General features: G+C 45.5%; 2 protein-coding genes across 2 annotated transcripts in view; both read right to left on the bottom strand.

Annotated features, from left to right (window-relative positions):
- The window catches only part of LOC310799346 (MAP kinase-activated protein kinase 2-like), a gene marked incomplete at its 5' end in the record, with an annotated part of 6,625 nt that extends 193 nt beyond the window's left edge, over positions 1-6,432 (bottom strand). Inside the window, 10 exons of the mRNA XM_083661939.1 lie at positions 1-297; positions 416-496; positions 625-710; positions 963-1,087; positions 1,201-1,276; positions 2,319-2,445; positions 2,970-3,049; positions 3,151-3,215; positions 3,898-4,037; positions 6,184-6,432. The exon at positions 1-297 is cut by the window's left edge and continues 193 nt beyond it. Of these exons, the coding sequence (XP_083518065.1) occupies positions 67-297; positions 416-496; positions 625-710; positions 963-1,087; positions 1,201-1,276; positions 2,319-2,445; positions 2,970-3,049; positions 3,151-3,215; positions 3,898-4,037; positions 6,184-6,432 (1,260 nt within the window). The 3' untranslated portion in view covers positions 1-66. The remainder of the gene's footprint in view (positions 298-415; positions 497-624; positions 711-962; positions 1,088-1,200; positions 1,277-2,318; positions 2,446-2,969; positions 3,050-3,150; positions 3,216-3,897; positions 4,038-6,183) is intronic.
- Positions 6,433-7,362: 930 nt separating this feature from the next.
- On the bottom strand, positions 7,363-16,651 carry uroc1 (urocanate hydratase 1; the record flags this gene model as incomplete). Its single annotated transcript, XM_083661696.1, has 19 exons — positions 7,363-7,503; positions 7,954-8,053; positions 8,747-8,828; positions 8,984-9,083; positions 9,926-10,024; positions 10,126-10,315; positions 10,464-10,536; positions 10,874-10,971; positions 11,063-11,242; positions 11,591-11,653; positions 12,148-12,236; positions 12,380-12,523; positions 12,720-12,786; positions 12,905-12,966; positions 13,073-13,201; positions 13,408-13,467; positions 14,337-14,430; positions 15,423-15,553; positions 16,526-16,651. The coding sequence occupies 19 exons, from the start codon at positions 16,649-16,651 to the stop codon at positions 7,363-7,365; spliced, it is 2,028 nt and encodes a 675-aa protein (XP_083517822.1).
- Positions 16,652-16,670: the final 19 nt, after the last annotated feature.

The following is a 16,670-nucleotide window of genomic DNA, read 5'->3' on the forward strand; positions in this document are numbered from 1 at the left end:
ACCTGTGGTCCGTGGATGGGAAAAATATTGCTCCCTTGGGCATGTAATGTTCCATTTGTGCAATAATCATTTTCCCACGTTCTTCAAGGAATTGAACATCTCACTAACTTTACAACCCACTCCTTCTCCTCCATCGCCCTCTCCTCCATCACCCTCTCTTCCTCTCGCAGCTCCCGGCTCAGGCATGGGCCTCTTGCGTCTCTTGTTGAGTAGTGGGTTGTTGGAGGTGTCCAAGTCTTTGATCTTCACCTGGTCGTAGTCCACCCGCATGGTGGCCAGAGCACTGGTCATTTCCTCCTGTTGGAAGATGGAGACATTTTAGTGGTTACAATGTACAATGATTTTATATTGTAAATCTGGTGCTTTACCACCCCCTTGTGGCCACTCTCACAACATCACAGTGCATCAGTCGCACCTTCACATCCTCCCATAGCTCTTTGTCCTCTGTCAAAACACGAGAGGTGTGGAGGGGTGTTGGAGGGACCACCATCGCCTGCTGTGGTATAAACACACAAGCATGCATACATACACAGGGTAAGAAAGAAACAAGTCAATCAGCCAGGCAGACAGCAGTTATACCAATGTTATACAGTGATACAGTACACTCAACAGATGTGAACTTACACTGATCCAGGGATGGTTCATAAACTGTCCGATGGTCATCCTCTCGTTGGGGTCGGTCTTCAGTAACTGAACGATGAGCTGTTTCGCTACAGAGGACAACGACCAAAGGACAGGGAATGAAACAAGAAGAAACAACCTAATGCATCTGACACAAGCCTTAAAGCAGGGGCTCTCCATTTTTGGATGACTGAGGGCCAATTTAGGGACCCGACATTGGATTGGCCCATGGGCCGCACGTTGAGAGCCCCTGCATTAAGTGCAGATGTTGTGCAGGTTGTTCTCTCTGGATCTCAGGCATATGGTTGGACAGGTGCAGCATGCTCGGGTTGGACTCTTACCTTCCTCAGAAACCTCGGCCCACTCGAGGTTGGGGAATTCATATTGGCCCAACCTGATCCTCTGTTTCATGCCTGGACTGATCGCCTGGCCTGTGTTGGAGTAGAACGGAGGAAACCCACACAGCCTAGGAAGCACAGAGTAGAATATAATACAATATTATTCCATTTTGGTGTCTTCACTTCCTGTTTTTAATCATTTCATCAGGTTGAAGCAGTTACGGACACACGCGATACTCACAGAATGTACATGATTACGCCCAGAGACCACATGTCACATGACTTGTCATATTTCTCTGGCCCAAGCACTTCTGGGGCTGAACGGACAAATAGACAAAGTAAACACAAACACAACAATCTGGAGAGATGCACACACACACACACACACACACGCACACGCACACACACACGCACACACACACACGCACACACACACACACACAGACACACACACACACGCACAGGCAAGTCAATACAAAGACAAGTAGGGACACCATGAGGGGAATGACTGACCATATAGTAGGCTATAACTCAAACAATGTATACCGTAATCATATCTATTGTAATGGTCACAAATGTAGTGTGCCTTCCAATAACACAAAGGCTATGTTCACACTGCAGGCAAAAGTGGCCCAAACTGTTTCCCCCCTCCCCTAAGTGACTCAGATCTGTTTTTGACTGTGTGAACAGCGCAAATCACATGGAATCTGATATTTTCCCTTCTGATTCGGGTCACTTTCATATGTGGTCCTAAATCAGATACAGGTCTAATTTTTTGGAATGCGACCTCAGTGTGAACAGTCATGTGACCCGCATCAGAATTCACTTTTACGTCACTCAAAACATATTTAACAGGAAAGACACTGTATGCAACTCAAGGTGCACAGCCTGAACCCATTCTCATTCAGATATCTTGAGGTGAGAGGTCAAGTGGACCCCTTTGAAAATGGCCACGTCAGTTTTTTTTCTCCTTCCGATGCGATCGTGTTCGGATCACCTGCCTATTTTACAGTGAGCTTGCCCGTCTTTTGGGTGATAAACCTACTATGAGATCTTTGTTAATTGTTCCTTTGCGCATGTGGGTCAGTTCAGGACCGTGACCAGTTCATACTGGAATCTGATATTGGCCACATTAAAAAAAATAGTGTGAACAGTCCCCCCCAAAATCTGATTTGAGCAATAAATCAGAATTTAGCGCTAAGGTTTGCGGTGTGATCGTAGCCAAAAACCCATGGTAGCATCACAGTAAACATTCAACAACATAGTACGGTGTGTAACAGTAAACACTCACCAACATAGTATGGCGTGTAACAGTAAACACTCACCAACATAGTATGGTGTGTAACAGTAAACACTCACCAACATAGTATGGTGTGTAACAGGGGGTTTGGAGGGAGTTGTGCAACGTCGTCTCCTTAGCGAAGCCAAAGTCAGTGAGTTTTAATGTGGCGTTACTCTCCTTGGTGGTGTAGAGTAGATTTTCAGGCTGTGGTGTACAGTATGATGAAGAGAAAAGGAAAACAATGAGAGAGTTTCAACACAACTGCTCCAAATTAAAAAACAAAATTCTTACTGACTGTGAAGGCTTTTTTTATTATTTTATTTTATTGTTTATACTTCCCCCCATTTTCTCCCCAATTGTAATTGGCGAATATCCCCCCCCCCCCCCCCCCCCCCCCCCCGATGCCCCGGTCGCTGCTCCACCCTCTGCTGATCTGGGGAGAGCCGTAGACTAGCAGCATCCTTCCTCCGACACATGCGTAGTTGTCAGCTGCTTCTTTTCACCTGACAGCGGGGAGCTTCACCGGCAAGACGTAGCACGTGGGAGGATCACGCTATTCCCACCAGTTCCCTTCCACCCTGAACAGGCACCCCGACCGACCAGAGGAGGCACTAGTGCAGCGACCAGGACACATACCCCCAATCCAGCTTCCCACCCGCAGAGGCGACACAGCCAATCGTGCCTGTATGGACTGTGAAGGCTTTTGTTTGACAGCAACTCTCCTTTACCTTTACATCTCTGTGAGCAATGTCCATGTGGTGAAGGTACTCAATGGCCGTGCCAATGTCCCGCATGATCTCTGATGCCTCTGGTGGACAGACATGACATAGATTTGACAACACAGGTGTTGATATGATATGCATCTTACTTTAAACTATTGGTGGACTATAAAGCTGTCCCCTAACCCACCTCTCTCCGTGAAAGCCTGGTCTCCTCTGGCCTGTATGCGACTGAACAGTTCCCCTCCTTCCATACTGGGACAAGATGAACAAAGAGATCAGAGTCAGGACAGAGCCCTCACTCCGCCACAATCATGATGTGACAACAAAACAAAGAAGTCACTGTGCCTCATTAATTACTGCTCAGATGTGTCCAGTCTTCCGAGCCACTGCGGACTGGGATGACTGGCCCAAAAATGATCTACTCAACCCCATGCCGATGGAAGGGTGGGTGAAGTTTTTTAGTCCACAAAACATTTGTGGAGTTTTCCAGGGAAACAGAGTTACAACATTCTTGTGAATGGTAGTGACCAACTTTCAAAGATAAAAAAAAAAAGAAAAGAAAAAAAAAGAACAAGATATTATCACCTGGCATAATCCAAGTCTCCAGAAGCCCCGATATGCCAAGTTGGCTTGATAAGACATGATTTACACCCCATTTTTAGCCGGGTGTAAATGCCGCTGCTTCCCCAATCTTCCCTCTTTCCTTCTTCCTACAGCTGCAGTGAAGAGTTCAGCTAAACACAGGGTGTAAATGACATCTTTTCAAGTCAACTTGGTATTTTAGGGCCTTTGAAGACTTGGATTACGCCGGTCGAGCAGTATGGAGCCATTTTCTTTTCTTTTCTTTCTCTTTCTCTCTCTCTTTTTATGTTTGAAAGTTGGTCACCGTCCACTTCAAGGCTATGCTGATTGTTGGTGATGCTCTGATGCTCACCACTCCATGATGATGAGGAGACATTTGTGGCCCTGGTGTATATTCTCATACAGGCTGAGAATCCGGACAATATAGGGCCCGCCAGACACGCGCCAGTGCAGCTCCACCTCCCGCCTGGCTTTAGGAGTGTCATATAGGATCTGGGGTCAAAACAGAGCATGAGAGAGAAATAAAATATACATGATTTAAAGGTTCAGTCACTTATTCTGATGCATGCATGTTTTTACACCTGTGCTGCTTGTCTGTAGATCATCATCTTAACCAGTTGTTTCGTGTTTTACATACAATAATTCACTAAACATACACAAACACATGCCCCATTGTCAAGTAGCTCACTGTTTACAGCACTATAATTGATGGTCACTATTAAGCCTGTGAATCCACATTAATTTGCTAAAGAGACAGATTTGTTAAAGAGACAGTGCTGCAGTGAAGGGAATGGATACAAGGAATATTATTTTTCGCAGACATACAGACCCCAAGTCCAAACGGCATGGCAAAGCATTCTGGGCTTTGGAGGGAGCAGAAGGCCGAGATGAGAATGTTTCCAAAGAAATGCTTCAGCAGAGCTCACAGAACACCGGCTCACATTAAATATGTGCACAAATTCCTCGTCACATTTCATTCGGGACAACACTCTTGCCTCACAGCAAGAGGTTCCCGGGTTCGAACCCCGGTCCGTCCCATGTCCTTTCTGTGTGGAGTTTGCATGTTCTCCCCGTGTTCATGTGGGTTTCCTCCGGGTGCTCTGGTTTCCTCCAACCATCAGACATGTATGGCCCACTGTCAGTGCCCCTGACCAAGACACTGGAGTTGGTCTCCGGGCGCTGCACAGCGGCTGCCCACTGCGCCTGCCCACTGCGCCTAGTTCTAGGAAGGTTCCTACTTCCTATAAGAGGATGAGTCAAATGCAGAGGATGAATTTCCCCACGGAGACGATAAAGGTTAACGTAACTTATTCTACCTCAAGCGTTGTGGTTAAGAAAACATGTGAAGCATTCAGAGGGGGTTTCTCTTCCGATTCACAAGATTTTTCTCAAGACTAGGAAGTGACTCAACACTTTCAATAGTTCCCCTAGTCATAGTTTCCCTTAGAAAATCCCCGTTATATATTATGAATGGGTAACATGCCTGTTGTTACTTTATGCTGGGTAGAATCACACGGTCGCACCTCAGCTAGTAACAAGTCGGAAGCACAGATCATTTTGTGACGGATTAACAGAGTAGATCTTTGTTCACACAACAGCCCTCACAGCAGAGTGGATGAGAGCAAATCACTGTCTCCAGGCACTTCCACTGTCTGGGTAGAAGAGTGATGGAATTAGCTTTAAGAATGACTACTTCTCCACTGCTAAATGGACACTTGATGCAATTGGCATCATACCATCCCACCATCACCCTGGGTGACTCCGCAGTCAGTCAACACGTGGAGTCCTTCCGCTTCCTGGAAACCATCATCAGCCAGGACCTGAAATGGGAGCTGAACATCAGAGCTCTCACCAAGAAGGCACAACAGAGGATGTACTTCATGCGGCAGCTTAAGAAATCCAAAGTGCCAGAGGCAACGATGGTGCACTTCTACACCTCCATCGTTGAGTCCATCCTTACCTCCTCCATCACTGTCTGGTATGCTGCTGTCACTCTCATGGAGGACATCAACACAACAGAATGCAGCACATCATCCGCTGTGCTGAGGTGATCGGATGCAACCTGCCATCCCCTCAGGACCTGCACACCGCCAGGACGCTGAAGCGGCCTTGTAAAATCATGGCCGACCCCTCCCACCCTGGTCACAAACGCTTTGAAATACTCCCCCCTCGGCAACAGACTGAGGTCTGTCAAGACCAAAACCTCTCGCCACAAGAACAGCTTTTTCCCCAACTGCCATCGACCTCATCAACAAGGCCTGAAAGGCCCCTCTACTCAGGACCATAGACTGTAAATATAGCTCAGGACTCTAACACCATCCCCACACAACCACCTGAACACAGTTCAGACATGAACTATGACATGAGCCCCCTAGTCTTTTAGATATTTTTCCTATTTTCCTTTTATCTCTGAATATTGATATGACCGCTATGCTGCTGACAAATTCCTCATATTATGTAATCTTGTGACAATAAAAGTGATTCTGATACACTCGGATTAAAAATGTACGAGTAAAAAATACATTCTACTCAGATTTTCAATGAGCAGCCTTGCAACCATAAGATGGGGAGACACTGAGGAGACTGTAGAAAGATGAATAATTGATGGTGCCACACACACACACACACACACACACACCTTGAGGGCACATTTATCCCCAGTCTTCTTGCAATGACACTCCAGCACTTTGCCGTTGATTCCCAGGCCAAGCACCTGGGCGGTGATCTTGTAGTCGTCTGTGACTGCGTTCCGTCTGAACTCAAGTTTAGGATGAGCAGCTTGCGGGGTGTCGGCGGGACCCGAGCTGCTGCCCAGGGTGTGGGAGTCACTACTGTCTCGCTGCTCAGGAATGGGACTGACCGATTGCTCCCGCTTGTTATGATGCATGTTTCCCTGAAAATGCCAATAGTGGTACAACGCAAAATGTCATCAGTCCTTGCCGCAGATAATTTGTCGAATGTCAAAGTTCCATGGAACGTTCTTTCCAGCAGCGTTTCGACACACTGAATAATGTAGCCTACTACAGTAGAGCTACTATAGGAATGATATGCACGGAAAAAGGCGGCGCGCAAAAACCGCCGCACAGTAATTGGCACGTCATAATATTGCACCCGACAACAGGATGTTTAGGTCAAAAAACGATCGAACAAAACATTTTGATGCCCCTCCCGCAAAAAGCCTGGTCCTCATCACCGTTATATCTGCCTCTTCCTGCTGGGTACGTACGCCAAACCTCTGCAAGTCCCTTACGTCAGCGTGGAGCGGCTCAAATTCATTTACCATTCATCGTTTTCTTAAAGGAGCCACCACGCGTAAAGACGCACGGCAATGGCGCAAAGGAGAGAGCCACCACATACATGGCAACCTCTTACAAAATGCACACGTGAGGTGAGGAACCCTTACACATTTGAAATATAAATGACTCAAATACTATATCTTACACATTTGCAATTTAATTTTGAGCACAAATAAACAAAGATTTTTTCACTTACAAATCAAATTGTTAAAAGGATCCTTGCACAAGCCAGAATGCAGCTTACTCTGGGTTGTATGCATTCATGACAAACAACTTATTTGACATCAGCGACATCAAATCATATAGGCTTGCTTTCAAAATATTTTTGCAAGTTTTCAATAAATGGAGCTGCAAGTTATTTCAATTAGATGTCTGCAGTGCACTTTGAACATTCACTCTGTCTAGGCTAGAGCCGGATTCAGATACATCTAAATGAGGTGATTACAGCTACAGATTTCCGTTGCTGTGTGGCTGTAGTTGCTGTGTGGCTGTAGTTGCTGTCGGCCCATGCTGACGGTGGGCTAGCCCTGCAGGGCTCGGTCCAGCACATGCTCATCCTGCACGGGGAAGGGCATGGTGACACGCAGCTGCCTGTTCTCCTCCATGGTGCGTTGGATGGTCTCATAGGCATTAGAGTTCCCAGACCAGCAGCGACGAGCCACCTGTAGCACACGGGAACATAGAGGTTAGATCCCATCAACGTTGTCACGGTCAACATCATCTGTAAAATGAGTGACATGTTTGGCATCTTGTGACGTAGCACATGCTTCCTCCGATACATGTACAGTCACCAGCCACTTATTTTCACCGGACAGTGAGGAGTTTCGCCGGCAGGACGTAGCGTGTGGGAGGATCATGCTGTTCTCCTCCGTTCTCCTCCCCCCTGAACAGATGTCCCCACCGACCAGCTATTGCTAGTGCAGCGACCATGACACATACCCTTAATCCGGCTTCACACCTGGCAGACACAGCCATTTGTGCCTGTATGGACACCCAACGAAGCCGGAGGTAACACGGAGGCCCTGCCCTAACAACCTGCGACCCTCATGTTGGTAGGCAGGGAATCTAATGTCATCACTGAAGTTAGAATTGTCTTGTCTCTACTCTCTCACCCCATTGGAGACGTCCCAGTTGAGCATCAGACTGGCACGCTTTGCTGCCTCCTCCGATCCGTCCAGAAGCAGACCAAACCCTCCGTTCATCACCTCACCCCTACGTGTGTCAAAGGATCAAGTAGGAAACACAGTGACTTAGTCTACATGACAGGTGTAAGTAGGAAACACAGTGACTTAGTCTACATGACAGGTGTAAGTAGGAAACACAGTGACTTAGCCTACATGACAGGTGTAAGCAGGAAACACAGTGACTTAGTCTACATGACAGGTGTAAGCAGAACAAGATGATTCAGCTCAATACAAACAGACCCTGCAATGGAATATTACTCCATAAATGACTGTGATCAATCACAGCAACTGACCCTTCACATAGACCTACTGTTGAAGAAGAGCTCTTGAGTCTTACTTGAATCTAATTAACGGCCTTATGGAAGAGATGCATCCAGCAGCAGGCTACATACAATTCTTTGAAGAAAGAGAGATCTGGAACTACTTTTTAAGGCTCTCTCAAGGACGTACAGAATGTGCTGGCATCGGAACAGGTTAGAAGTAGAGTTAAGACAAAACATGTTATGTCTGCCCCTGTCTGACAGAGGGGCATCTGGCATATTACAGTGTGGGGGTTTTCCACCCTAACCCTACATTCACAGAGGGAGACCCCAGTTCAGCTGTTATACTGTACCTGTATGTTAACCCCCCCCCCCCCACACACACACACACACACACACACACACACACACACACACACACACACACACACCTACTATTGAGTAGGTTTAGTAGGCCTTACCAGCCAACACCTCCACCATTGTGCAATGAGACCCATGTGGCGCCCCTGAATGCATCACCGACAAAGTTCTGGACTGCCATGTCTGTAAGGGCGAGACGCGGTTAACTGTCAGTGACTTTTTCCATGATTATTGTTTTATAATAAAGTCCACTTCCACTTTAAGCTCCTCTTACTTTAAGTCACTCACATCTATTTCCATAGTAGCCAGTAATTAGAAACTGTGTGGGCTGTATGTACCTGCACAGAAGGCAGAGCCGTCGTACACATTGGAGGTCTCTCTGAAGGGGCTGTCGGTGCCGCTGACATCATGGTGGTCTCTGCTGATAACGACTGGAGCCTGAGGAAGAGACACAAAACAACTCAAGTCATTGAAAAAGCCAAAAGCTCAAGGTCGAATATTGAAACGTTTGAAACGCAAGCATGTTTATTTTAGGAATACGTATCTTTTGAGGCTAAGAGAACACTTGTTGCAGCAATGTTTATGTCAGAGCTGGGTTATGGGTAATGTAGTATATATGCATGCTTCTGCTCGGTGTCTTCATGCACTGGATAGTGTTTATCATGGAGCACTGAGATTCATCACACATTTGTAAAGCCCTCACGCATCACTGTTCCTGGTATGATCGGCTTGGGGGGCCTTCACTGACATTGCGTAGGAGACTCAGTCATTGGTACATTTTTATTTAGAAGGCCATTCTTGGACTCCTACCAACTTATTGTGCAGTTTTATTCAACAGAGAAGTGTGGGAACTGGGAACCCTACGGTCCCACTGGGCGCATATTTACCAATGGTCCCCAATGCCCCTACTGATGGGAAAAAGAGCTTTTAAGTATGCTGCCCTCCACATGGAATGTTTTACAAAGTGAGTTGCAGGTTAAGGGGTCTCGTTAAGGGCGTTTAAAAATATAATAAGAGAATTGATGGCTGGAGAAATGGGCTGTAAATGTTTCAGCTAGAACGTTGCTTTTGTCTACATCCTTGTGACATATCTGTAAATGTTGTAATGTACATCTATTTATTTTTTAATGTTGTAATTTGTACATTTTTGCAGTTTGTTTTATACTGTGTCTAACATAATGAGGCTGCCTGCCTATCTTGGCCAGGACCCCCTTGAAAAATTCCTGGTTAAATAAAGGTGAATTAAATGTGAACTAGTCCTCCTAGTACTACACACTCACTGAAACTCTTCCATCTGCAACAGCTTGGTTGATAGCCAAAGCAATGCAGACTCTGCCTTTCTGGTCAGAGTAGAGGATTCTGGCTTGGGATCCCACCACCTAAACACAGAGAAGAAAGAGGCGATCAGAGAACGTACTGTATCTGTATTGTGGCAGTAGATGCAGGTATATACATGTAGGCTGTCCAGGCAGTCACTGACCATGCTGTGTTTTCCAGCCTCTCTGATCCAGCGGATGTTGTCATTGTACTGCTGTCTGATGCCTTCAGTCACATTGGCACTGATCTCCTCCAGGACCGTGGCAGCGATATGATCAGTTGCTGCAAGGTCTTGGGGGTCACCAGAGGTACACACCCAGCGAAACGGCCCGAAGCCCAATGAGAAAATGTCCCTGTGGAAAAGGCAGAGGGGCAGAGGGATATCATGGACAATTTGTTGGCTTCGCGGTTGCTAGATTTTCAACTGCCTAGGGCCAAATGCTATTATTCTGCTGCTGGTTCAACTTGACATTCAACCAAATCATAAAACTCATAACTCACCCCATGATGTGCTGGACATAAGAAGGGTAGCGGAACTCTGTAGCTCCACCACCGATCTTCTCTACCTCCGCTCCTGTGGAAAGAACAAGTAAAGACAAGCCTCTTTATTTACCGTATTTATTTTTATTCTGTTGATTAAACTTTTGCCCAACCGACCAGAGGAGGCGCTAGTGTAGCAATCAGCAAACATACCCCCAATCCGGCTTACCAGCCAATTGTGCCTGTATGAATGCCTGACCAAGCTGGAGGTAACACGGGCTCGAACCTGCGACCCTCGTGTTGGTAGACAGGGAATCTACCACGGCACTACCCGGACACTCAGACGTGTGCGTGTGTGTGTGTGTGTGTGTGTGTGTGTGTGTACGTGTACGTGTGCGTGCGTGCGTGCGTGCGTGCGTGGAATCACTGACCAGCTCTCTGGGCCTCGAGGAGAAATGCATTGCCATAGTCCCAGAAGAACATGCCTGCATCAGACAGCTTGTTGATGGCTCTGATCTGTCTCCGGAGGCTGTGACAGCATGGAAGCGTTTCAGCTTGATAACATTTCTATAGTGCAGAGAATGTAGCACAATGCATTCTCCCTGTGTCATATCTCTGACCTCTCATGGACCATGGTGCGGAAACGGCTGGGATCGGAGGCCATGAGCTGGTTGGCCTGGTGGAAGCTGAGCTGGGCTGGGTAGTAGCCTCCACTGAATGGGTTGTGGAGGGAGGTCTGGTCTGAGCCCAAATCCACTAGGAGATCTCCTGTCTGCTCATATTCTAACTGCAGTCTCTCCCTGGCAGGGACAGCCAAACAGAACATCAGAACAACAGCAGTCAATGGCAAATATGCATAACAATTTACAATAAAGGGTATATTAAATTAACAGTTATATAATGTGTCTGCCCACCATTTTCTAATGGTGTTCATGCTAACTAAGGTATACATTTATATATTATTATTTAATAGTTTAGGGTTAGGGTAATAAGCATTAACTACCGTAAGCCTTATTATGCATTATTAAGCATTAACAAACCGTTAATTAATGTACCCTTATTGTAACGTTTTACCCAAAGATGCAGCACAGAGTGTCTACTTCCTTGTAGCTGCTGCCCCGGGCCGTGTCTGGATCCGTGTCACTCACCATAGATCTACAATGTTGCCATGATAACCCAAACTGAGAGGAGTCTTAGAGCTCTTGGCCTCTCTGTAAGACACAAAGTAGTAACAATGAAAGTATCTCAGCAGCACTGGCCAGGGTCTATCGTGGGAAACAGCCTCTTAATGAGATAAGAGACAGGTTCTATCGTGCGAAACAGCCTCTTAATGAGATAAGAGACAGAATGATGTAACAGAATAACAGTTTTGTCGTAAATATGACACAAAGCTGCCAAACATTCAAAAGAGTAGGTGGCATAGAGCTAAAGGGATAGTTCTGATTTGTGGAACCCTAGCACTATTTCTTACTTAACAATGATGATGTTGATTGGTAGATTACTCTCTCAGCATAATCCATGATGTTCCTCACACTAGCTCCAGCTATCTAGCCACAAACTTGCCAAACACATGGCAGTACGGCAATACTCATGGTCATTAAACTGAAGAGTGACATTAGCAAAGTACAGTCGTAATGATTTTTTTTTTTACTGATTTTGACATTCATAATTTCCATGCATGCATGGAACTTTTACTGTTTGCTACCTGATGCGCATAATGCAGTGATCCATGCTGCTGGTGATCTCCATGAGCCAGCCCTGCTCATGTCTCTTTCTCAGAGGAGCTTCATCCACCTACAGAGGATCAAACCCACATATCATCACACTGACGTCCTCCCACCACCATTCATCTAGCCCTGACCTTCATAACACTAATACAATACTGCTTGCTCAGCAGCGAGTAATATTAGTGGGGACATGACTTGACAACAACTGACCTCTGCAATGACCCCCACACAACCAGCAATGACCGCTGCTTTAGCCTGCGCCCCGCTCATGCCCCCCAGCCCCGACGTCACAAGGACACGCCCCCTCAGGTCGTCAGAGCCCAGGTACCTCCGGCCTGCATTCAGCACAGTCAGCTGTGGAGAAAAAAGGCAGGTAAATGAAAACAAAATGTAATAACTAAATACTCCTTAGTTATAACTACGCCCTACAGATACTGTGAGGACTAATTTACAGATATAATGTAAGGTAGTCCAGATTGAGCATGGACCATAATAAGGGAGCACTAGAGTGTGGTGGTGTGTATTGTGGTGTTCTTTTTTCCTGACTGACCATAGTGCCATGAACAATCCCTTGAGGCCCAATGTAGCAGTAGCTACCTGCAGTCATTTGACCATACCTGCAAATGGAGACGTGGACAGATGGGAGACATCTTCACACATATAGTAAAGATAACTGGCTTGTCTATTCAGCCCTGCATTTGGTAACAAATGAAAAAGGAACACCTTAAAACTTACATTGATACACCAAGAGCAAACATCTTTTCATACTGTTCTCTGGAGGAGTAATTTGGAATCACCTGAAGCATAGAGAGAAGACAAACTGAGTGAAACCGTGTTTACATGTTGCACCAACGTCAAACGAGCATCACTTTCTAAAGTCAGGTGCGTGGGCTGTGGAGGTACCATGCCGTTGGTGATGATGGCCCGCGGCGAGGAGGGCAGGCTGGGGAACAGACCCATGGGATGACCGCTGTACATGACCAGAGTCTGCTCCTCTGTCATCACGCTCAGGTAATGCATCACTAATCGAAACTACACACATGCGCACAGACACACAGACACACACACACGCGCGCACACACACACACACAGACACACACACACACACACACACACACACACACACACACACACACACACACACACACACACACACACACACACATTTTTTTTATTTACAGTCATCTCCATACCATTATCAAAGACATTGCTTAAACGCATGCTAGCTCAAGTCTTACCTGGGCCCAGTTACTGAACACCTGCCCGTTCCCTCCATAGGTGACAAGCTCCTGTGGAAACTTTAGGATGAAGATAACAAAGCTGTCAAAGCTGTCACAGAGACAGTAAAGAATAGGGCAGTGGTTCTCAAAGTGGGGTCCGGGGACTCCTAGAGGAGGTTCCAGGGCTCCCCAGCAAAAAGGGTAATATAATTTACTTTCACTAGAATTCCAGAATTCAAGTAACCCAATGACAGAATGTGTGACTATTTTGGTCATGGGTTTCATACACTTTCTGTAATAAAACATCTAAAAGTGTGATGACTCTACTTGGCCCTGTACACTCATTGAAGACCTTCAGACCGTTCAGTCTCTCTTCCTCTTCACTGATGCTTTCTTCTGTTTGTTTGTTTCATGTAGTTTGTATTGTCTCGTTATTTCCCCTTAAAATATGTTACAACGGCCCAAGGAAGTAACAAATGAGAGGAGTTATACACCAAAGTAAAAGTTAAAACAACAATTTATGAACAAACTATGGGAAAATAACTAGACAACAACACAAACTACATTAAACAAATTAACAGAACAAAAGGTGCATCAGTGAGGAGGGAGAGAGATACTGAATGATCTGCTTTCCTTAAACCCAATAATCACACCTGGCCCAGGTGCATCCAATCAGCCTAACGACCCCAACACCAGGCTCCTGCAGGACAGGGCAAGGAGAGTGGAAGGGTCGTCACAAAAGCTAAAATCTTATCAGATGGGGGACCGTGCGACCAAATCTTATCAAATGGGGGTCTGTGGTCTAATTTGTATATTTGGTCATTGATGTGAAACAAGTTTGAGAACCACTGGTATAGAGGACTTCACTTATAGGGCTGTAGGAAGCTTTGCTAAGTTGCTACGCTGTGATAGATGCTCACCTGTGCTCAGCTGTGATAGATGCTCACCTGGGCAACTGCTGGGTCCAGGTTGTTCATGATCATGAGCATGATGGCAGCTGCTTGACGCGTGCAACATGGATACTGATCTATTGGGTACGCTCTGAGGAAACACAAGTAAACACATATAACCAATGTTTTTTTCCTTTTATGGAGAAACCAACTTTGCAGTAAATGTAAAGCATTTAGAGGCCTAATGGTAATATAATGTGTTTGCTTGTTACATTTCCAGCTCATACGATTTCCCCCCCAAAGTGAACCTTTATACAATAAGGGTGCATTAATCAACAGTTAGTTCATGTTTAATAAGCATAGTTAACTGACCCTTAAGTAACAGCCTTGACCGTAAGCTTGCTCTGACGTTAACCTCAGTGACTTAGGCCATGTTCAGACTAGGAGGCCAAATCTGATTTGTGAACTTTAATGACCTATTCATGATTCTATCCAGATTCGTTTTATGAGTCTGGACGCTCCAAGTCTGATTTGTGTCACTTGTCCCAAACCACATATGGAGGTAGTTTTCAATCTGCTTTTGACTGATGTGACTTCAGTGTGGACGTGCTGATCACCAAAATCAGATTTAAGAGTGTCTTTTGCAGGGGGCGGGGACTTGAAGAGCAGAGAGCAGACATGCAAACACTGCCAGAAACATTGTATGTTGGCTCATTGGCTCATTGTATCTGGACACACAGATCCGACTTGAACACTTGCCCAAATCAGATTTGTGGCAGTGCGGACACACTCCCAAATCAGATTTGGGAAACCAATCAAGATAATGATGATTAATGACTTTAGCAGCAAATCGGATTTGCCTGTAATGTGAACATGGCCTTAGTTAACATGAACACCATTAAATGATTACTAGTAGACACATTAGTTACTGTAACTGTTAATTAAGTGTTAATGCTTAATCATTAGCGAACACTTAATTAATGTACCCTTATTGTGTGTTACCAGTTACCTACTTTTATCCAAATTAAATTGGTGATTAAAGTAAATAAATATCAAAGAGAATCCAAAGTGTGGAATGTTGGTGTGCCCACGCAACAATTGAAAAAGAAAAGGTTTGCAGAAGGGATCATCAAATTGTCTCACCTTATGTGGAATGCAGGGCAGAAGCGGTACATGTAGATGTGGCCATACTGTCGCAGCTCTTGAGCAAATTCACCTGCTAGTGTTGCATGATGGGAGGGGGGGAAATAACGCAAGGCGTTCCTCAAGGCCGACTAGAGGGAAGAGGCATTTGGGTTAGAAAACATGGTGCAGATTAGGGGTGTCAAAATTAATCGTTTAATCGATGCATCGCTACGCGGACGTGTGAATCGAAACTAATCGTTGACAGATGAATTGTTGAAACGTTTGTGTTTAAATTGATGTTGACATTCAGATTTTAAAGCACTTTCTAGGTAAAAAAAGGAAGATGATATTTATCTGACTGCTCGTATTAATTGATGAAAAAGTACCCATGTGCAGTTATATAGAAAATTGAGGATGTGATAATTGGAGCTGCGATACTTTGAGCTGTATCGAGATGCATCGTGGAATCGAATTGAATCATTGACAGATGAATCGTAATCGAATCGAATCGAATCATGAGGCCAGTGGAGATTCACAGGCCTGGTGCAGATCAAAGTTTTGAGGATGCAAAAGACCATGAGTAGATCTTTGACTCTTTTTTGTTGTTCCTCCCAGTCTAGCTGCTCGAGCAGCTCCCTTATCATCTCTCTTAATTATTGACTTTAGCCTTTGCTCTGACTTTGGACAAACAGTTGAGAGCCAGAGAGAATAATCTATTTCTATTTGGGACAGCATATGAGCCAACAGCAGTGAGGCTATAGCCATTAGCCAAGACAGACTACCAAGCATGACGCACGTGACTGACCGCTAGTAGAACAGTTTTTAGACAATCAATTGTCTTTTAGTCTATTTTTGACCACACTTCAGAATGTGCACAGGTAGCAGCTCATGCTTTCATTTATGCTTTTGATAGTTTTGACTGCAGACCACCAACATGAACCATTGGGCATATCTTGACTATATTGTGCACTTTAAATATATATTGAGATGCATCCGAGTTGTGGTGTATGCTAAAGTGCATTTATTACACTGTACCTACACACCATTACACATTTACAAATACAAAAAAGTAATGGCACTCTTAATACGCACTATTTTTTTTAATTATCATGTCTACTCACCCGCTCCTCCTCTGCAGTGAGGTTGGGGGTCCGGACAGGTGCGTGTGGCATGCTGGGGTCTCTTCCCCGGTTACGGGGCAACGGGTCCAGGGGCAAACCACTGCAAATGTCCTTCAAACTAGACATCCTGTTGAGTGCTGTCACA

Source organism: Poromitra crassiceps (assembly GCF_964638095.1).
Source record: "Poromitra crassiceps genome assembly, chromosome: 27".
Taxonomy (NCBI): domain Eukaryota; kingdom Metazoa; phylum Chordata; class Actinopteri; order Beryciformes; family Melamphaidae; genus Poromitra; species Poromitra crassiceps.